The sequence below is a fragment of the Perna viridis genome, chromosome 3 (assembly GCF_037379345.1).
Source record: "Perna viridis isolate PV_CMFRI_1.1 ecotype Kerala chromosome 3, ASM3737934v1, whole genome shotgun sequence".
Taxonomy (NCBI): Eukaryota; Metazoa; Mollusca; class Bivalvia; order Mytilida; family Mytilidae; genus Perna; species Perna viridis.
Genome location: NC_142447.1, coordinates 58708802 through 58732776, shown reverse-complemented (window position 1 = coordinate 58732776; position 23975 = coordinate 58708802). Strand labels below are relative to the sequence as shown.

General features: G+C 33.0%; 1 protein-coding gene and 2 pseudogenes across 4 annotated transcripts; all 3 read right to left on the bottom strand.

Annotated features, from left to right (window-relative positions):
- Positions 1 to 348: 348 nt before the first annotated feature.
- LOC148623120 (uncharacterized) lies at positions 349 to 2121 on the bottom strand (annotated as a pseudogene).
- A 312-nt stretch (positions 2122 to 2433) lies between these two features.
- On the bottom strand, positions 2434 to 3243 carry LOC148623119 (uncharacterized; annotated as a pseudogene).
- Positions 3244 to 3480: 237 nt separating this feature from the next.
- On the bottom strand, positions 3481 to 21737 carry LOC148623118 (ADP-ribosylation factor-like protein 15). 4 transcript variants are annotated; one of them, XM_088573649.1, is made up of 6 exons: positions 21596 to 21732; positions 14646 to 14741; positions 10752 to 10896; positions 10084 to 10143; positions 9588 to 9796; positions 3481 to 6396 (listed from the first exon to the last, which is right to left on the bottom strand). In XM_088573649.1, exons 2-6 carry the CDS (start codon positions 14691 to 14693, stop codon positions 6202 to 6204), a joined length of 657 nt encoding a protein of 218 aa, XP_088429775.1. In that variant the 5' UTR covers positions 14694 to 14741; positions 21596 to 21732; the 3' UTR covers positions 3481 to 6201. The 4 variants fall into 4 exon arrangements, with proteins under 4 accessions (XP_088429775.1, XP_088429776.1, XP_088429774.1 ...); XM_088573650.1 differs by lacking the exon at positions 21596 to 21732 and adding an exon at positions 17388 to 17516; XM_088573648.1 differs by lacking the exon at positions 14646 to 14741 and having other exon boundaries at positions 21596 to 21737.
- Between the last annotated feature and the right edge of the window lie 2238 nt (positions 21738 to 23975).

Genomic DNA, 23975 nt, shown 5'->3' with positions numbered 1-23975 from the left:
GATGTGACCATTTTATGGATTATTGAGGCCTGCTGTTTGATGTGACCATTTTATGCCATAAAATGCTGCTTCTACTACTCTAAAGTGATTACTAGTATCTATTAGATGTTGCAAATATAAACTCACATACAATTCACTGCATGGAAACACTGACGATATTTCTGGATAGCTCTTTGTCCATATCAAAAATCGTTTAAAAGAACCAATATATTTAGAAACTGTTGTTTTGGCTCTTGCATCTAATACTGTGGCTGAGAGTTTTTGAAAAAGAATTTTCAACTGGGGATGTGTAATAACTTCTTTCTGTGTCCAAAAACCAGATGAAAAAAAATTCTGCAAAACAGAACATCAGTGACTCTCAAATGTGCACTGTCCGTTAAAAAATCCAGTGACCATAAAATATTTAAGTCCAGTGACCATCAGTCCAATGAATCTCATTAATCCAGTGACAAAAATAAAAACTGTTGTCCCGTGACAGTAACTAATCTGTAAATAGAACCACATAATTAGACATTTATAGAATTTAATTTCACAGCTAACAGTACCCTTAAAATCTCCTCTAGCAAAAATAGAATTCGTGTTTTGACCTGGTACAAAAATTCTTTGTCTCATGGAACTCCAAAACATCTTGAACATAAGGTTTATATATAAAATTTTCATCGAATAATAGAGGCCAAAACGGCGACGAAGGCCACCTAGGCACTACCAGTGTACCCACAGCTTTGCATTTAACTAAATGATTTATCACTTTAGATACCATAGAAACAGGAGGCACAAGCCAGTTATTGTGTCCATGCCAGTTACTTGTAAATGAATCAATATTTTCTGAACCGGGATTCCAATATAAAGAATTATATCTGTCTAACTTTTTATTGTCCATATTTGCGAACCTATCAATTGTATGAGAACCCCATAAATTATTCATAAAATCAAAGACTTCAGTTGAGATACCCCAATCATCCACATCAATAATTCGACTTAGAAAATCTGCTCGTTTATTTTGATCTCGTGGAACCCACTTTACATATAGCGAAACACAATTAGCTATGATAAAATTGTAAATAAAAAGTGCCAGACTTTGTAGTTCTTATATTTTATTACCCTTCTCTATAACACTGACGGCATTCTGACTGTCTGTATAAAAAGTTACAGTGCTGCCATAAATTAGATCACAAAAAGAGCTTAAGCAAATTTCAATTGCTTTAATCTCTCTCCATGTAGAACTTTTTACCTTTTCTGTGAAGAGTTTTGAATGAAACCTGCTGCACCTGTATCACTTGCATCGGAAAAAATACTATACTCACTTTCTTTGGCTAACAGAGGGACCGGAATCAATAATTGAAGATTATTTTTCCAAAAAACAAGTTCAAAAGCTACATCACTAAAAAAATTAATGTTAATAAATTGATCCCAATCATCACGTTCATTGATCACTGAAAATAAAGCTCTAGTCATAATTTGTGTAACATTTCCAATAGCTGGTGTAAGGGAAATAACCTTCCCGCAAATTTTTGCGAGAGTTCTTATTCTAACCTCGTTAGAATTAGCTAATAAAATGCTTATCAGTTCTTGTAAATCTAAAACTTTCGCCTCAGGAATATGCAAAACGCATTCTTGTAAATCCCATATAAATCCTAACCACTGAACTGTAGAAGAAGGAAACCAGATACTCTTTTCTTTGTTAGGCACAAATCCAGATGCAATTAAATCAGACTTAACAATATCTGAATGTAATTTACCTATTGTACAGTTTTCTGCAATACCAAATCCATCATCCAAATAAACGACTATTTTTATGCCCTTTTTTTCGCCAGTGCGTTACCAATTGTCTGACAACCTTAGTAAACACATATCTGCTCGATTTTAATCCAAAAGGTAAAACAGTGAAAACAAAATATTTTTCAACATTTTGAAACTTCCACGAAAAACCTAAGTATTTTTGACAAGGTTTAAATATATCTATATGATGGTACCCTGACTTTAAATCAAACAAAAAACCAACAGAATTAGGTTTTACATACTGTTTTGCGACCTTCCAATCTTCAAACTTAATTTTGTTTATTAACACCTGTTTATTGACATGCCTTAAATCCAGAACAAGTCTATGTTTACCTTTAGCATTTACCGATACGGTCAGTGGGTTTACTACGTGCGGTCTGTTTGACACTTCTTTTACCAAACCACTTTTAACTAAATCTAAAATAGCTTCATTTACATATTCAGAATTTTTAAATGCAGATTTGTTATTTTTCAAAAATACTGACTTTGGTTCTTGTAAAAAAGGAATCTTACAACCTTCTTCTATTATATCTAAAATGAAATTTGAAGTACAAATATTATTCCAAAAATTAACAGATAGTTTTAATCTACCTTTAACATCTATATCTGAAACACCTTTTTCGTATTCAAAAAAGTGTCTGTTGATATTGCTCCTTATGAAGTAGATCCTCTGGGTACTCTGCTCTTGCTTTGTCTGCGACATTCCCGTGCCCAATGTCCATAAAATCCGCAGTTGTAGCAGATGTCTGAAGGTTTTGCTTGGCTTTGCTGGCCTTGGGCTCCGCCGGCAGAAGCTCCTGTACGAAAGGGCTGCAGTTGAAAGCTATTAGTGCCAGAGTTACCCACATTATGTGCTTGTTGGGTATGACGAACCTGCCGCCTCGGCTGGTCTCTTTCGTGGAATTGATTTCTTCTCTCTCTGCCCTTGCCAACTTGATTTTCTTAACGGCTCTGTTATCTGCTGCACGAATACGCTTTTCATCTTCTGAATCGCTAGCAAGCTCATCAGATATGTATTCATTTACTGTTTGCCAACCACCCTCCGACTTGTCTGCTATCCTAATGTGTTTGTTCATTTTCGTTAACAAATCCTGCGAATCCTTGATACATCTGACGGCTTTTCTTGTACGTCCTTGTTCAATACAAGAAACAGCAGAATCCAGATTATCTAGAATATACACGTTCAGTTCAAACTGGACTCAGTTCCCTTTGAATTTGAAATTTGTTTCCGCCTTCTTGACCTTTTTTGCTAAAGAATTCTTTTCAAGATCATTTATCTTATTGTTAGTGTAAGTCTTTATGAGCGAAAATAAATCGGAATTTGACAATTCTTCTCGTACAATACCTGTTGAATCTTTATCTAAAGCTTGGTCTATATCTGTATTGGCGTCTTTTTCGCTATCTGACATCTTGTCTACAATATTTCTATCCGACGTGGTCTCCGCCCAAACCTCGATAATTTAAAAACGTGCCAAATTTCTTTATATACTGCTCGTGCATGGCAAACCGGTTCATATCAAATCTAACAATAGCCTGAACTATGAAAATTACTACGCGTATAGCACATAAATATATTTAACATCCACAATAACTTCAATCGAATGTGAAATGGATGTCACAAGCAGTTAAGAATGAAGTTCTTGAAAGGCAACCATTAAAAGTCATGAATATTTCTCACCAATGATATAAATAAGCATAAAACTGCATTTTTATTTTATTTTTCAGAAGAAAACTATGAAATCTAACAAATATTTACTCTAAAATCAATTTGTAATATTGTACAATATGCATAAGACATCAATAATGTTTGAATATTACTACAATATCTTCAGATCTACAGTAAAACTGAAGAATGGCACCAGACATAAACAATTTTACATACATGTATACATTTTATTTTTTTTTAATAGCTATTTCACAAAATGATATATTATTGGAGATGACAAATAAACTAATTGACCACATTATTTCAGTCATGTAAAAACCAATTTTGAGTCTTAACTTCCCACACAACAAATAGTCCATAAAATCAATAAAATTTAAGCTATAAAGAGATTGGGGTACTATTAAGGCACAGACCATTTTCTTCTCGAGTGGGGCAGGGATTTTATTTTGAGTTAGAAAAAAAAAATCACCCAAGCCCAAAAATAATTAATCTTTTTTATTGGAAAATTAATATTGTTAAGTAATAGGGGTATATTGAATCATAATGTTTTCTATCCATGGCTGAGAAAAATATTTTTTTGCTCAAATTTGGAATAACTTTTTCCCAGACCCCCCTCCACAATATAAAAATTGTCTGTGCTTAATCATATGATTAACACATAAATAACACTAGAAATAAAAAATACTAGACAAAATTATTCAGACCCAGTAAGATAAATGCTACAAAATAAAATATTACGTCTATAATTTCATAAATATTTTTTAATTTAAAAAACAACAAAACAACTAGCAGGCCTAATGAGACTTTCTATTTAAAAATGACTTAAACAAACAATCTAAATACTATTTCATTTTTCCTATCACCAATTTTCACTCATGCACATAAATCGGATGAAGATGGAGAATTGATTTACAGAACAAAACAATATCACTACCACATACTATAAAAGATACAGAGGGTAATTTATATTATACCATATTAACTAGGTGAAAGAGGAAATTTGGACTGAAAATGATATCTCCTTAGCATATACCTAGTTATACAATATTCCATGACAGTGACTATATATCATGCTAGTCTTCAGAGAGTCATGCATCACATAATTTCATTGATGTAAAGTTTCACACACCTTTTGCAGTAAAACCCATGATTTTACATAGCTTATCTATTCATGGCACAGCACTAGGTTCAGATTCCAGATTTCATTTTTCACCAAAGGTTGAAATATCTGAACAAAGATTAAAAACATTCACATGTCAATAAGTAAATATAATTATGAGCACTTATTATAGAGCAAAGCTATAAAATGGTCTAACCTAGCATTAACAATGTGACAGTGACAATCTTTATCTGTTCTTTCAAAAACCAAATATTGTAAAAAAAAAAAAACTAAAAAAAGAAACATTATACCCTCTGAAATATCATCTATTGGTATAAAAAACATTCTGTTGTCATCTTTAGTCTTGAGGTTAATTGTAAATGCTCTCGAACAAAAAAATCTCCATGAATGTTGTAGACAACTAATACAATACACACACACATAATAATGAGGATATATCTAGCATGCTGCCTTTAGTTTTGTTGAATAACTGGTAAACAATAGCAGAAGACTGTCATTTCTTGTCCGTTAGGTTACCTAGATAAACAATAGCAGGACTGTCATTTCTTGTCTATCAGGTTACCTAGGTAAACAATAGCAGGACTGTCATTTCTTGTCCATTTGGTTACCTAATTAGTTTCCATTACAATTATTTAAGCTATATTAATTATTTAATTAAAGTCATCAATACAAAAAATTTAAAACCCATCAATAAAAGTACCTTTACCTTTATGAGTATTGTAGATAAATACAATAACTTAGTGCAAAATTATGACTATATTCGTATGAAATATTGATGTACTCCATACAGAGGTGTAGAAGATACTAGATCCCTGAATAAATGGACGGAATCAACATAAATCAAAAACACATTTCTATGTTTTGTATCCTTACTACAGCCCTTTACACAGGAAAAATTGCAACATATGTGTTAATGTGTTTTAAAACATATATTTAGGACCAATGTGGAAATTTGTTTTTATGCCTATAAAATCACATGGAAACAAAAGATTTTTTCTAAATCATATGAAAACCATACCTTTTTCATACATTAAGATCTATGGAAGACATACAACTACCATTCGATTTTTATTTACTTTTTTTTTCATATGTTTTTTCATGGTAGTTCTAAACATATAAAATATAGGAGAAACATATGTTTTTCAGGTGTTTACAAAACATATGAAAAACTACGTGTACTACAAAACTATCAGCCAATATATTTTTACATTTGACTTTGTAAGATATTATATTTTATAAAAATACTGGTACGGACGGCAGCATTTATATTTCTCTAATTACATTTTTTTTGTATTCCTTAATATTCTAAAAATGATAGATCATCCCCAAACCTGCTAATTGATCAATGTGGATGTGATATATTTCTTTTATTTTAAAATCTTTTTAAGACAACATTGTAAAACTTAAATAATCAAATAAATAATTAAAATAATTTTTTTAAACTATGCTAGGAATAGATACAACCCTCCATAGACTTAATAATACATGTACAACTCACAACATAAAAAAACTATCAACATATATGTATATACTGTAGTTATACTGTCACGGATCTGTCTGTTTGTCTGTGTACAATCATTGAGATTTTTCTTCTACACCATAACAATTTCCATTCTATGTTACCAGATCTATGCCATTATATTCTACTGAATTCTCCATTTGCTGCCCCTTCTTTCTCCTCCTCAAGCTCCTCTTCTTCCTTCACTCCAATCAGAATTTTATTGAAATCCTGAAATGCCGCTAACACATGATCCTTACAGGCTATAGAACATGTATGTAGTATCCACTTTCTACATGAGGTTTGTAAGGACAACTCTAACTCATCTGTCAGCTGAAAAAGAAAACATTTGTTCAGTACAATATGTAAACATGCGTATACACTTTCAGTCAATACCTATGTAAAGTAAATATCAATCTTAGTATATTTGGTAAAACTATGATATATTTTGAAAGAGTAATCAAGGGAACCAAGGTTATAGCGGTAATCAAAAGAATGTAATCCAGGGACAAAGACCAGACATGGAAAACAGACATACACAACAAAGAACATAAAGTAACTAAAATCATACATACCAAGTAACAAAACCAAATGAGCAACTCGGACTCCAATAAAAACTGGGAGCATGGACCAGGTGCATCAGTAGGGTAAGCGTCCTCTGCTATTCCAGAAACACCCACCGAGTTGCTCATAAAAAGTCAAGTCCCAGGTAGACAAACGAGGAAAGGAAAACTATGACATGTTTCATGACGCAGATGGATGCTCAGAAAATCTAATGCCTAATGTAAACTTTTAAAATCCTAGTAATTATTGCATTTTCAGATAGAAAATTACATATCTTACAGTGTGTATTGATTCCTTCAATGTCATAATGTTAGGATTACTGTATTATTGGAGGATGAAAATATAATGTAGTCAACACAAACATTCACATTGAGTGGTTTTTATTGATACACATTTCCGTATAGAGAATTAACAGTTTAAGAAATTTCAAGTCCTTTCAAAACACCCACCGAGTTGCTAATAAAAAGTCAAGTCCCAGGTAGACAAACGAGGAAAGGAAAACTATGACATGTAGCAAAAACATTGTCTACTATACATGACAAGTATGTTGTCGTACCAGCAGGCAAAGCCCAAAACAACATTGTTTTTGTCTGCAAAACGTTTTATATACAAAGTTTATTATCAGAGGTAGACGTAGAAAATAATAGCAGTGATAGGACCTACACTGCTACCACTCTCTCCAAAGAAGAGATTGTGGAAAACCATAAATCTGTGCTATCGTTTTTTGGTCTCTCTACCAAGGACGATGATTGTGATTTACCGTCAATGTACTGGATTCCTAAACTTCACAAAATTCCATACAAACAACGTTTCATAGCTGGATCTGCAAAATGTACCACCAAACCTCTTTCAAAACTTTTAACTTCTATACTCACAACTGTCAATCCTACCACAACACTTGTTACTCCAGTAGTGGTATTAATTCAATGTGGATCATGAAAAATTCGAAAGATCTTTTGGAGACAATCAGTTCAAGACTATTATCTGAATACAATAGCATTAAAACCTATGATTTTTCAACACTGTATACTTCTATTCCCCATACTCAGTTAAAATCCCGACTTAAAAACATTATACATCATTGTTTTTCCAAAAAAGATGGTACACCTAGATAAAAACATATAGTTCTTGGTTGAGATTCCTCATACTTTGTAAGAAATAATTCCAAATCATCTTCCAAATGTACAGAGGAAGATGTTTAGAAAATGCTGGAATTTTTAATCGACAACATATTTGTCCAGTGTGGTGGACGTGTTTTTCAACAAACGGTCGGCATTCCAATGGGAACAAATTGTGCTCCTTTACTTGCTGACCTATTCCTTCACTCTTATGAGGCTGACTTTATAGCTGATCTGATCAGAAAGAAAGAATATTGTTTGGCTAGATCCTTCAATCTCAGTTTCCGCTATATAGATGACGTATTATCTTTAAACAATCCTAATTTCGGGGATTTGATACATCGCATCTACTCAAAAGAACTTGAGATAAAGGATACTACAGACACTGTGAAGTCAGCCTCATATATTGACCTACACTTAGAAATCGATGGTAAAGGAAAACTATTGACCAAACTTTACGACAAATGTGATGACTTTTCATTCAGAATTGTTAACTTTCATTTCATCTGTGGCAACATCCCTTCGGCTCCTGCGTATGGAGTGTTCATATCACAACTCATACGTTATGCCAGAGCTTGCCGAAACTACGCAGACTTTTTGTATCGCACTAGAACTCTAACAAATAGGCTTCTGGAACAGGGTTATGTTGCTACAAGATTGAAGTCATCACTACAGCTGTTTTATGGTCGTCATCATGAACTCGTGGATCGTTATGGTGTATCCATCAGCACCATGAAAACTGATGTATTCAACGGGTCATAGTTTTCCTTTCCTCGTTTGTCTACCCCGGACTTGACTTTATATGAGCAACTCGGTGGGTGTTTCTAGAAAGCAGAGGACGCTTACCCTACCGGTGCACCTGGTCCATGCTCTTAGTTTTTAGTGGAGTCCGAGTTGCTCATTTACTTTTGTTACTTTGTATGTATGATTTTAGTTACTTTATATTCTTTGTTGTGATTGTGTGTTTTCCATGTCTGGTCTTTGTCCCTGGATTACATTCTTTTGATTACAGCTTTAACCTTGGTTCCCTTGATTACTCTTTCAATACTTCTACATAAAAAAAATCATACAAATTGTGAAAGAGTTAAATTAGATTGTAGTGATTGACTAGTTCTCTAGTCCAAGCACCTGGATTATCTTACCTGTTCTCTGGTCCAATAACGTGGATTATCTTACATGTTCTCTAGTCCAAGCACCTGGATTATCTTACCTATTCTCTGCTCCAATAACGTGATTATCTTACATGTTCTCTGGTCCAATAACCTGGATTACCTTACCTGTTCTCTGGTCCAATAACCTGGATTATCTTACCTGTTCTTTGGTCCTAGCACTTGCATTATCTTACCTGTTCTTTGGGCTTAGCACCTGGTTTATCTCATCTGTTCTTTGGTCCTAGTACCAGGTTTATCTTACCTGAACTTTGGTCTGTGCATCTGGTTCACCTTATCTGTTCCTTGGTCCTAGCACTTTGATCATCTTACCTGTTCTTTGGTCCTAGCACTTGAATTATCTTACCTTTTCTTTGGACCTAGCACCTGGTTTATCTTCCCTGTTCTTTGGTCCTAGCACCTGGTTTATCGTACCCGTTATCTGGTCCTAGCATCTCTTTTTCCTTATAGCTCTTGGATTATCTTACCTATTCTTTGGTCCTAGCACCTGGATTATCTTACCAGTTCTTTGTTCACAGTACTTGGATTATCCTATCTGTTCTTTAGTACTAGTACCTGGATTATCTTACCTGTTCTTTGGTCCTAGCACCTGGATTATCTTACCTATTCTTTGGTCCTAGCACCTGAATTATCTTACCTGTTTTTTTTTGTCCTAGGACTTGGTTTATCTTACCTGTTCTTTGGTCCTAGCACTGGATTTATCTTGATGATTTCCCAGAACAAGCAGAGGTAAATCATCAAGTTCAGGATCAGCTAATGCTTTATGAAGCTCTGCATTGGCTATCTTCATACTCTCGTCATTACAGGTGCTATCTACCACAAATATAACTCCCTGGGCTCCAGTAAAGTATTTATTCCAGTACATACGAACATTGTCACTTCCTAAAATATAATCAGTTCACACATTTCATATACCTTTTTACAAAAACCTAATTTGGAATATAAAAGGGTCATATGATAGAAATTCTATAAATTAAATCTACTTCCTCTTTTTATGAAAAATCAGTCAGATTCATCACATATCTTTACGAATGAAGCACTTTGCATCGTGTGGCAATACTTAGGTTAAATATCTCTGTATCAAAAGCGTTCTAATTTTTCTTTATTTTTATGGGAGTGAAACAGTTATTCCATTAATGAGAATTTATTGTTTATTGTATACAATATACCTCCAAGTTCTTTGACATCAACAAAACAATCATCAAACATCAAAGCTTTGATACTGAAACCTACAATGATAAACAGATATACTGTGGCTATTAATAAGATAAACAAAAACCTAAAATATACAATGATAAACAAGTACTGGGGCTATTAATAAGATAAACAAAAACTCTGTTTTCATCATCAACATATTTATACATCTCGCCTTATTTCCAATGATACCATATGTACATCATATATACATGTATGTTAACATCAGTATCTTCATCAGAGGGTTGACATTAAAGGTATGATGAATTAATAAATAAAAACCTTGCTAGTTTCAAACCCTAACATCCAGTAATATAGAAAACCTCAGGGAACAGGTCTTCTGTTGATAACCATCACCTGATGAAATGTCTTAGATAGTTTTAAAACTGGACAAGGGAAGAAGATTTCAACTTTCAATATTACACAGGGTTGAAAAAAAAAATATAAATCTTTTAGTCAATTATTCACTTAACTACCTTAACAGGCGGTGAACCCAGTGTTGGTCATTTAATCAAGAAAAGACATACTCTATTCCCTGAAGATATCTATATTACTCCCTAAAATACAGAAGAAGTATTGTATACACTTTAAGTTCAGTTGTTCTATAGTTTTCTAAAATCAGAATAGACAACTATTCACTTACCAACAGTAGGTCTTATCCCTTCTGTACTTTCTCCACTCAATAAAGTCAGTAAAGTACTTTTGCCTGAGTTAGAAAGGCCAATACATAATACAGAAAAGGTAGGTTTTGGTGCTGGAGGAGTTTTCCCACATACTCTTCTGAACAGCTGGAAAAAGTACAGAAAATTATAAGAAAACTTTGAAGATACATTTAAAACAGTTACAAGTATCATTCTATAATTCTAAAACTGTATAGAAAAACATTCCAGCACATCAATTACAAACAGACATTGGAATAATGTAGATGCAGACATATATGATAGGAATAGAACAGTAATATATACAACATATATATATATATAAAAACGTCTCAGAATGTGACGACTCTAATCGCTACACTGCTCCATCGGATCAAATTCATACAGGGAAGATCTGAAAACGTATAGAAAGGTCTGAAAAATCCCCAAAGATGTTAGAACTGTCAAATTTGCGATGCAAATTTTTGGTCATTTCCTCTGCGGGACTTGAACTCGTACCGCTGTGACATCTATGGCAACACCGCCTGCACAAAGTCCAGCCGCCTAGACCACAGAACACAGAGCTGGTGTTGAAGGAAGTGGTCTATAAGGGGCAGCAATAGATTGGCAGATGAGGGTAGACCTTAGACAGAGAGTGGAGTTTCCAATAAGCAGTTACAAACAAGAGACCCGATATTGTCATCTGGTTGGCGACAACAAAGCAGGCAGTGATTCCAGAACTTACTATGCCATATGAGAGGAAGAACCTGAAGTACCAAGAGATGGTGAAGGACTATCAACAGAGTGAATGGAAGATCTGGTTCTTTGCAGTAGAAATTGGATGCAGAGGTTTTGTTGGACAGTCTATGTGGAGAGCACTGAGAGCCATGGGGATTACTGGAGCAGCCAGAAGGAGATTGATAGGATGTCTTTGTAGAGAGGCAGAGACAGCATCTATGTGGTTGTGGAGGAGGATGGCAGACAAATGGAAGACCAATAACTGAGATGAAGAGCCAAGTGGTTCGGGCTGGGACTTGATTACCTCAGTCGGCGCACCTCTAGAGGTTGTAGTGGACAGCGCCGAAACAGCTGAGGAAGGATGATCCACCTGAAGATGGAGCCACACATTATTTCACCAGGATGTACACAGGTAATTAAATTTCAAGTGTAAGTGTTAATAGAGGTCTGAGTCACTGAAAGTTTTTTCCAGCCCCCAATACATGTATTTCACTTCAATATAGGACAACAGGTACTACTAAAATGTCAAACAGTTTTTCCATTTGGGTAAAAAAATCATTGCTTTTGATTGCATTTGTAACCCTTCTTTTGATTCAGATAGCAAAATACACACATAAATGATCACCAATTAGTCTTAGGTCTGTGTTACCATTTTTGAGGTCAGATTACATCTATACACAGATTAAATATGACAGGACTAAGAACATCACCTTGCTTTACACCACAACTATATTTTTAATACTGCTGATTTACGACTTTTAGAGTTTTACTGTAGGTGATATATCTTTTGAATTTCTTCTGTTGTTTAAGTTGTGTTCATTACTTAAGTTATTTGTTTTAAGTTTATTTTCAAGGTTTGAAATTATACTTTTATGAAAAGTGTTATTTTTAACTGCGTGAGTTGTGAGGTAATTTTCTTGAAAAAGTTTATAAGTTCTTAAAGTTTATAAGTTCTTCAAAGAACTTTTCCTCTTTATTTTTTGATAATGAATTAAGATTATTCAAAAGATTCCACAACAAGATTTTGGAGCCCAGGTAATTTGGTACTTTGTCATTCTATAATTCTAAAACTGTAGAGAAAAACTAATGCATTTTTTTTCTTCCTCTTTACATCATCTTCGATATTTAAGACAGAAAGAATAGAATGCTCATTATCAGGATTTTTACTTACAAACCACAGCTACAAGTATACGAGGTCATATAGAATCAAGAGCACCATGGTTTAGAAGCTTCCTTATTAGTCTTTTTTTAAAAAAGCCTCTGATAAGTTTTATAGTGTTTAGGGCAGTTTTATATACAATTGTGTATACTTAGAATGTCACAACTTCATGACTACTGTATGTTAGGTTTTGAGTCTAACAACGTAAGATCCCAGCTCGCTGAAAAGTTAAACATTGGACTTATTGAGTCTAACAATGTAAGATCCCAGCTCACTGAAAAGTTAGACATTGGACTTATTGAGTCTAACAACGTAAGATCCCAGCTCACTGAAAAGTTAAACATTGGACTTATTGAGTCTAACAACGTAAGATCCCAGCTCACTGAAAAGTTGTTAAACATTGGACTTATTGAGTGTAACAACGTAAGATCCCAGTTCGCTGAAAAATTAGACATTGGACTTATTGAGTGTAACAACGTAAGATCCCAGCTCACTGAAAAGTTAAGTTAAACATTGGACTTATTGAGTCTAACAATGTAAGATCCCAGTTCACTGAAAAGTTAGACATTGGACTTATTGAGTCTAACAACGTAAGATACCAGCTCGCTGAAAAATTAGACATTGGACTTATTGAGTGTAACAACGTAAGATCCCAGCTCGCTGAAAAATCAGACATTGGACTTATTGAGTGTAACAACGTAAGATCCCAGCTCGCTGAAAAATTAGACATTGGACTTATTGAGTGTAACAACGTAAGATCCCAGCTCGCTGAAAAATTAGACATTGGACTTATTGAGTGTAACAACGTAAAATCCCAGCTCACTGAAAAGTTAAGTTAAACATTGGACTTATTGAGTGTAACAACGTAAGATCCCAGCTCGCTGAAAAATTAGACATTGGATTTATCGAGTGTAACAACGTAAGATCCCAGCTCACTGAAAAGTTAAGTTAAACATTGGACTTATTGAGTCTAACAATGTAAGATCCCAGTTCACTGAAAGGTTAGACATTGGACTTATTGAGTGTAACAACGTAAGATCCCAGCTCGCTGAAAAATTAGACATTGGACTTATTGAGTGTAACAACGTAAGATCCCAGCTCACTGAAAAGTTAAGTTAAACATTGGACTTATTGAGTGTAACAACGTAAGATCCCAGCTCACTGAAAAGTTAAGTTAAACATTGGACTTATTGAGTCTAACAACGTAAGATCCAAGCTCGCTGAAAAATTAGACATTGGACTTATTGAGTGTAACAACGTAAGATCCCAGCTCACTGAAAAGTTAAGTTAAACATTGGACTTATTGAGTGTAACAACGTAAGATCCCAGCTCGCTGAAAAATTAGACATTGGATTTATCGAGTGTAACAACGTAAGATCCCAGCTCACTGAAAAGTTAAGTTAAACATTGGACTTATTGAGTCTAACAACGTAAGATCCCACCTCACTGAAAAGTTAGACATTGGACTTATTGAGTCTAACAACACAAGATCCCAGCTCATTGAAAAATTAGACATTGGACTTATTGAGTGTAACAACGTAAGATCCCAGCTCACTGAAAAATTAGACATTGGACTTATTGAGTGTAACAACATAAGATCCCAGCTCGCTGAAAAATTAGACATTGGACTTATTGAGTGTAACAATGTAAGATCCCAGCTCGCTGAAAAATTAGACATTGGACTAACTGAGTGTAACAACATAAGATCCCAGCTCACTGAAAAGTTAAGTTAAACATTGGACTTATTGAGTGTAACAACGTAAGATCCCAGCTCGCTGAAAAGTTAAGTTAAACATTGGACTTATTGAGTGTAACAACGTAAGATCCCAGCTCACTGGAAAGTTAGACATTGGACTTAGATAAAATGCATCAAATGGGTCATGTACTATCCTTCTACCTTTCAGGTTTAAACTTTTTGCTTTTGAGATAATTAAACAGGTATTGAGAAAAAATTTTAAGTCTGAAAGTTAATTAGCTTCTTTATTAATCTTGAAGATTTTACCTGATGTGTATTAGAATTTCCACTGTGTACACACATATTTTCCATCATTTCTGTGCGTCTCCACTATTATTCTCACCTAGATTGTCACTTACGTCACTTTATAGACAAATTCATAAAAAAAAAATTAACACCAAAATCAGGAGATTAGTATGATATTACACCATTACTTATATATAGAGTTTAAATATCATCGTCACAAATATTTTTTTTTTTTAAATCGAACTCGTGTATAAGGTATCTGGGTGCTTTTCTATATGAGTCTTTAACGTTTAGAGAACATATAAAAAAGAAATGCAAAACTGCTATGCTCAATTATTTTAAGATCAAAAGCTTTCCGAAGTATTTATCTAAAGAAGCTACCGAGACTCTTGTGTTACCTTTGGTAGTATCACATCTTGATTATTGTAATGTAATTTTGTATGGTATTGCTCAAAACGAGCTATCTAAATCCAAGCGAATTCAAAATATGTGTGCCAAAGTTGTACTAAATCGTAGAAAATATGACAGCTCAAAAGAAGCATTGTTTGAATTACACTGGCTGCCAATTAAAGCAAGAATATGCTTTAAAATATTAACATACATGTACAACTGTTCAGTGGGTAAGGTACCACAATATTTGACTGATCTTTTATCACGTAACGAGTCAAAACAAATTCTGAGATCATCTGTTTCCAGTGAAGGTTACTTTGTAATTCCTTTTAATACCGGTAGATAGAAAACATTTTCTGACAGAAGTTTCAGCACTGTTTTCCTTGTGGGATGAATTTTCCATAGTAACAGGAAGATTATTTGTCTGTATTTTATATGTTTAGAATACTGTTTTTTTAATGTTCTTTAAGTATTGAGTAAATTGTTTGCTGTGGCTGAAAAGAAAACACTGAACAATGTACACAGTCCAGTACACTCATTAATGGGAGGGGTGTCAGAGTTTATGGCCTCTTTGTTATACAGATACTTTTCTTCTTGTACTATAATTCTCTAACCTTGATTGGTGACACTGCTTTAGATTCTTAGATTAATTGTAAAGTGGAATTTTGATTCAAAGGCATTGTTTCAATAATGCATCCTTCAACACATAAAGGTATTTTTTAAACATTTTTTCAGTGCCAGGATCAATCCCTTACACCATAATAATCTTAAATAATAAAGAAAGCAGTCTTTGTCCCTCATAAATACATGTAGTTTATTTTCATATGCATGGCATATTGCAAAATTGTGATATTTTTCATGTTTCAAAACCAGAGTATAATGCTGCAGTAAAAAATTAAATTTTTATTTTCCATTTAGTGCTGTCACAATTGATACTTTTGACAAATTTACAGGGCTTGTCATCATAATGAAAATAAGAATGTATGACTTTTCATTTAAATGAAAAATTGTAAGCTACATGGACCATTAATTTTCCAAAAGGGGTTATTTAGAAAAAAAAATTGGGCCCGGATTATTGAAACAAATCATTTGGCCCACATGAAAATCCGACACCCCCACCCACACCCAAAAGAAAATAAGGGGTATATGCCCTATAGTTACCAAATACAGTTTTTCTTTTTCTTAAACTGCCATATTCTTCATGTAAATGCAAATTAAAAATTTATAAAGTTGTCATACCCCCAAATCCCCCCCCAAAAAAAATATGTAGCCAAACTGCTGTACATTTTACTTTGCCCAAGGATTAAAATTTTAGATGCCCACGGAAAAAGCAGTTTCAAAGTCCTGTACTATAATACTATATTTTTGTTGGTATACAAATCTTGGAAATAGAAACTGTTTCGGGTGTTACAATTAGTCAACCACTTACCTTTGATTTGTATGGCAAGCCAAAGTGGACAAAAATGCCTATTTATTAATATTTATAAATAATTATAAATATTTATAATTCATTTATGAATATATATAATTCAATTATCAATAATTATAATTCAATTATAAATATTCATAAATCATTTATTAATATTTATAATTGAATTGTAAATATTTCTGAATATGGCAATTATAAATATTAATGAATGAGTTATGAATATTTATAAATCAATAATAGATATTTATAATTCAATCCAAAGTGGACAAAAATGTCTATTTATAAATATTTATAAACAATTATAAATATTTATAATTCAATTATAAATATTTATAAATATAAGACAATTATAAATGTTTATAATTATTTATAAATATTTATAATTGAATTATAAATATTTATAAATAACATCATCATTATAAATATTTATAAATAAATTATAAATATTAAAAAATTGAATTACAAATATTTATAATTATTTATAAATATTTATAAAGAGGCATTTTTGTCCACTTTGGCTTGCCATAGATTTGAGTGTGTAGAATAACATAAGATATGTAGAAATGTATCCATATGCATTTACACTAGCTTGTGCTTGTTTTACATTTGCATAAGAAGAAGTTAGTACGGAAATGTTAAAATATCAAAATCAACCTGGGAAGATAATAGATAATTCGAGATCCGACAGTGAAATATGTTTTTTCTCATTCTTGAAGTTTGCTGCCACTGCCAACAACTCGCAGTCATATATCTTAACGTACATTTATTTTTCATTATATACGAACTAAAACGTACTAAATGCATAGTAAATTTGGCCAGTTTCGATGTTTGACTTTACAATTGATGTGGTCGTCTGCTGCCGCTTCCAAACATATTTCACCTATTCGGTTTATTACTTTATAGAAGGAATAAGAGTAACTGAGGTTTATGGACAGATGGCATACTTGCATTTCTAATAAAGATTACATATTATATTTTTCTACATGATCTGTAAGCGTTTTTGATGAAATCATAAACATCAACATTCTAAAGTTCGTAATCTGGCACGATGATGTCGCTTCGTTTTCCATGGCACAATAAACAACGAAAACGCGGTCCGAACGGAATGTTTCGATTTGCATAAACAAAACACGCTTCTCAAAAGTTAAGACATAAAAATTTTAATAGAGCGCATTTCTCGAACTCTTAGATATTGAAGGTGGACGTATATATATAAGCGACGATTTTATCATAAAAATACAAAGATGTTCGACAGCTGCGCTGATACTACATTTTTCGTTTGAAGTAGGGAAATCGGGGATAAAACTCACCAAACGATCATACCATCGATAAGACAGCTATTTTTTCACTGAAGTGACAGAGAACTTTTACTACAATATCATTTTATTGGAAGACTACATTCAAAGTTTATTATAAGCAACAAATATTACTGTTGGGGGAATTTTGAATTTTCAAGAAATAGTTGGGCCGAATATCTTGAAAAGTGAACCAACCCCTTTGTTAATCCCATTTAACTTAAACAGTATTATTTAAAGGTAAACTCTATCGAAACTTGAAACTTTGTTACTTGATTAAAGGCCTATTTCTACTTATAAAATATATTCAATGGCGTTTTACAATTTAAACAATATATATATAGTATAAATATGATACAATACAGTATGTACATGATACAATCATGCAAAATTCAAAGTAGTAAAAAATAGTCTGCAAAAGACAATGATTTAAGTTGGCTTTCGAAAATATCCAAAGATACACAATTTCTTAAGTTTAAAGGTAACTCATTCCAGAGTTTTGGACCTACAGCACAAGCTAAACCCACAAGGATAAGAAGCACAAGCTCACCCAACAATGATAAACAACACAAACTAATATCACAAAGGTAAACAGTACAACCTCATCCCACAATGATAAACAGCAGTAACTCATCCCACAATGATAAACAGCAATAACTCATCCCACAATGATAAACAGCATGAACTCATACCACAACTCATCCCATAGGAATAAAGAGCTTAAAATAAACCAACATAAGACTGCCAGACTATTAAGGAAAACGTAGACCTCATTATAATATTTTAGTCCAGAAATTATCAAGTTCAAATTAAGCAATTATTTTCATGCTACCATTAAATGTCATAAAAATGGTCCCACAGACCTTTGTGCATTAAAACAGCCAGGGTAACTATGGTCCCACAGACCTTTGTGCATTAAAACAGCCAGGGTAACTATGTACCCCCTACTAACCAAAGGAATATGAATTTTCCAAGTTCAACTATCCCTAGTTTTGGCAAAGGCCTACAACAGCAAAAATCCTCTGGTCTGATAACTACCATTCAACAGGTGTCAAAATCACTTAATACATTAATTACACTGGTCAGGCATCTCTTGACCACTCATGTGTAATTTAAATGCACACAATTAAAAGTAAAATGCCGTTTTAAAGTTCTACTAGGAAAATTCCTTTACTTTTATTAACTTTGCATCAAGACATTAATAGTTCGATGAATTATTATTTTACATTAAAGTTGAGTGTAAATCAAAAGCACGAACTCCTAAACATAACTGTGAAGTACTGTGGAAGTACTATTGTTTGACAGGTACCAATTTTTGTGCTTTTTCGTGGGAAGGCCAAATCACAAAGTTTGGTTCCTAACAATAAGGAGATTTCCATAGATATGTAAACTGAAAACCTCAAGACCATGAATTAAAGAATCCAAGAACTTGTGAATATTTCAAAGGTTTAATAGTACTGCTGCATGTTCAGACTTCTTATTGATCTATATCTATAGTTCTGTTTTGTTTTTTTTTTACTAAGGGAGATCATACATCAGTATTTTTTTCAATATAAAAAGAAATTTTAAACTAAGCAAGGCAATGGTGGTCCCTGATTAAGTACAAAAGTATAAAGGGAGTTCCATTTTTTATGACTAAAGACTAATGAGGTTCTCTTTTAATTAAAGCTCAGAGAGTTCTTATTTGGACTCCCTGGAAAACATGTCCTTGATATTTGCCAAAAAAAAAATAGTTTACTTTATTCATGTACAATGAACATTTAGTTTTATTTCATGTCTTTACACAGTGTTGTAAATAACAGATGATACTGACATATCTAATGTCAGATATAAAAAACTACTTATAAAAGGCCTTATAAAACTTGTTTGAACCCACAGCAAATTACATGTGTCTATCAGGAGATATTTATGTCTCTATGTGTTGTTGTACTACATTTTAGTTTGATTCTGAAGAAGTGTCATTGTTTTGTTACTGTGGATATTTTACTTTTGTTGTCAGGGCCTTTCAGTGCTTACTTAAAGGTGTGTTTACACTTTTTGAAGACCTTTTGGTGATTATTGAAAGTACATGTATTTACTATTTTGTATTTAGGTTACAGTCAGGTACATTTGTTACATTTCACTATATCTGTCCTTTTACTATTTAAGATATACCATTAGATTTGTCCCCACTTTTTATGCAAAAGGGACTGAAGTTTTCAAAATCCCATAAAAATGGAAATGTACATAGTATACATAATTTACAATAAACCTTTTAATCATAAAAGACAAGTAATCTTGTTGCTCTACATGTACATAAATTCTTCACTTTTACATACACTCCTTGAGACGTTAGCGTTCGTGCATCGTTCATTGTGCGTTTACACATCGTTTTGCTTTGTTTAAACGCACGATAGAAGCGTTCGTTTAAATGCAGGCTGGGAGCGTTTGTTTAAATGCATGATAGGAGCATTCGTTTATTTTTGTATTTCCTTGATTTAACTGTTATTTTTATATAATTGCTATTATTGACTTATATAATTTCATTCATTTTATTTTCTGTTTTTTCTTAATTCATTATTTGTCAATACATGTATTATTATATTTAGTTGTTCATCTATTGTGCGTTTAAACGCGAGAGTTCATCTATCGTGTGTTTTAACGCATGCTAAGAGCGTTCGTTTATCATGCGTTTAAATGGACGATAGGAGTGCTCGTTTAAACCCACGATAGAAGCATTCGTTTATCATGCGTTTGGTTTGGGTTTAGCATGCATTTGGATGTCATGCGTGCAGGAAACCTAAACGTCTCAAGGAGTGTATTTAGTAAAACTTTTGACTTTACACATTGTGCAAAATTATTTTGTGTACATGTATGCTGCGACCCTTACTTGAGGGTGGATATTCTCCATAGACTGATAGGCGATCATATATCATCCAATCACTATTGAAGTCAGAATAAAAATCCATGAGTAGTTTGCTATTGGAAATGGAAAACAAACATTAACAAGATTAACAAATCTTAGTAATATTATTATGTTAATGTGCCATGTGAACATCATTACTTTTTATCTTGGCATTTGCAAGAAGACCTTATTTTACAAAGACATTTTATAATATATTTTCACTAAATCTTGTTGCACGTTATTTATTGATATTTTTGTTTGAGTTAAGGTGTGCTTATCAATTTAATTTTGAACTAGCTTACAGAAACAGGGTTTCACATATAGCAAAAGAATGTATAACCATGTTGATAACTGAAAAAGTCGTATAGGCCATGAATGAAAATCCATGAAACTGAAAACCTTGATGCTTTCTAAGCTTGAAAGCATCAGAACATATTGGTAAGTAGAGAACGAAGTCCTCATGATGGTAATAAATGAACATTTAACCCTTGACCTTAGAACCACAGAGAGCCTGATAACCTGTAATACCAAGGGTGATAGAATTAGGATCCTTTTCAGTTTCAAAACTTTGACAAAAAATAAATGTTCATCTGCTTATAGCTCATATCTTAAAGTTTTGTTATATTATGGAGAAAAATTAACCCTAGTTGATATTAAATTATATACTCTGTTCCCACTATTGTGAGTCCCACTGTATCCCAAGAACATGGAATGGTGCACATTTTCAATATTTGTTGTGCTTGACATTGGGCTTTGAAACTGTATATTTGTCATGTTTTCTCAAGGACAAGAAACCAACTGCGAAAATGTATGTCATTTTCGGCCTTTTTCAAAATTTTCGCCAGTCATGTTCAGAAAATTGCTATTGAACTATAGTCTATAGCTAAATGAAGATGAAATAAGTGAGGTCTGTGGATTTACAAGTTTTATCATCATCCTCTTACAGGTTACACCTGCCTCACATTATACGTACCCGATAAATCCCTATTCTCAAAAATGCAAAGAAAAGCTGAATGTTCTCACACATCTTTCAAGGCTCTCTAAATTTTGGCAGTTTTGTCAGGTGCATGGGGTGGTTTTGTTTACATTTCCTTGGAATTTCCCCGGAAGTTTAGGTAACGTATATAATATTAGAACGAATGTCGGATAAGAACGTATATTTATCCGAATTATAAATGGATACTAATGTCATGCATTCAAAAAGTGTATTAGCAAGGAATTAGTATTTAATTTTACTTTTAGTACGCACTCAAATATTAAAACTGTCCTAGATATGTCCGAAACTTGCAGGTTTTTTTTCGCCAATATGGGTATAATATATATAAGATTTTGGTATTTAAATTCAAATATTTGCAAAGTTTCATGATCGTAGAGTTTTCGCTAAATTCATTGTGGTGTTGCGCGTTTTAGACTTGAACATTTGTCAGTTGAGATGTAATATTTTTTCTAAATGTGATGGAAATTTTTTTTTACATTGCCCTAGCTGCCTTAGTTCGCCAAATCGCTCTGACGTCCAACGGCTGATTGAGCAGGCAAGCTGGGGTCGTGGGACTTCAGAGCTTGTCCCATAAAACAACACTTGATATATAGGTGTAAACTCGGAACCGCGATGGGACGCGTATATTATTACACCACCTTATGCTGCTGATCGCTGCCGTAGAACCGTCAATTCTAGCTTCATACGATATCAAAATGTACCTTTTAAATACTATACGCGTACACAGGCGCTTTACATTACACTCCCTGATGTACATGTGTTCTACGTGTGTTTTTTACTTGTATGAGAGCGGGAAGCTTTACATTAAAGATCAGCATTGTACTTTCTGTAATATAACTGAGAAATGCCTAGTCTCCGAGTTGTTTTGATTGAGAAACATTCGGGTCATCTCGGCTACGAGATCATCCTTTTTTAATAAGAGTATATCGCAACTTCGCTTGAGGTTTGCCGATCTTAGCCAATTGACGAACCGTTGCGTTACACAACAAAAGTTCGAAGTTCAAAGGTAAAGTCGGTACATATAAAACATTACAAGTGTAATGGAAGTGATTTTTGACCAGTTTACATGTATATGTGGTTTTGCTATTATCACGTGATTATCACGTGATTTTATTGTGGATATTGTAATGTATTAAAAGATGCCAATAGTGTGAAAGATGGGCGGAGTTTGTTTTGCATGCTACACGTGCATTTATGTCTAAGTCTGTATTTTGTATCTTTAGTTATAGATTAGGTTTGATAGCCAAGATAATGCGTTTAGTTCCCAGGGTAACAACAGTAGTGAGTTTTACATTTAACTATTGAGCCTCTGTATTTTACATATTCTTAATGTACTTAAGAACGAGATTGAATTAATAACATGAGTAACAATCGCCACAATGATTGGTCAATTCAGTCGGCATTTAGTATTTAAGCGAGTTCTTCAACGGTCAATCGCTTCTTCTATAGACAGCCATTCATATGGCAAGCCTACGTGGACAAAAATGAGCATTTTCTAATATTAAAAAATGTTTTTTTAATATTACAAATTCTAATATTACAAATTCATTTTCTAATACATTGTATTACAAATTGGATTTCTTATATCACAAAACACTTTTTTAATATTAAAAATTCAATTGAATTTCTAATATTAAAAAACTATTTTTGGATATTAGAAATTGATTTTCTAATATTAGAAAATGGATTTGTCGTATTCAATGACGAATTTTTTAATATTAGAAAATCATTTAGTAATATTAAAAAGTGTGACTGATTTTCTAATGTTACAAATTCATTTTCTAATATTACAAATTCGTTTTCTAATATTACAAATTAAATACAAACTAAATCAGGAATTTGTAATATTAGAAAATGAATTTTTGATATTACAAATTGAACTTCTAATATTAAAAAATCTTTTCTAATATTACAAAATATTGATTTTTGTCCAGTTTGGCTTGCCATACATTCACGTGTGTAGCACACCGTTTCTACGCTTTGAGACTGATACAGTATTCGCGTTCTTTGCTTCTAACTTATCTACGGTTATGCCGTTTTCTCATAGGAATGTAACATTCCGAGAGAATGCTTTGGTTTGGATTTATTCGGACTTTTCGGCTTCTTTAAACGCTAATTTATCATGAAATTATTTGCATTTCTGGTTTTCTGTTGAGCTACAAAAATGGCGCGGTATACAAACGTGTATGGTGTTAGTCACTTCCAGTTGCATTGTCATACCGGTTAATTTTGAAGTTATTAAGCGCTATGCATTTATAAGCGATATGCACCATTTTTTTTATAGCAAAAGCTTTGTATTTGGTCAAATAAACTGTGTTTCTAACGGAGTTTTCATTTAGATAGTGTTCTAGTTACA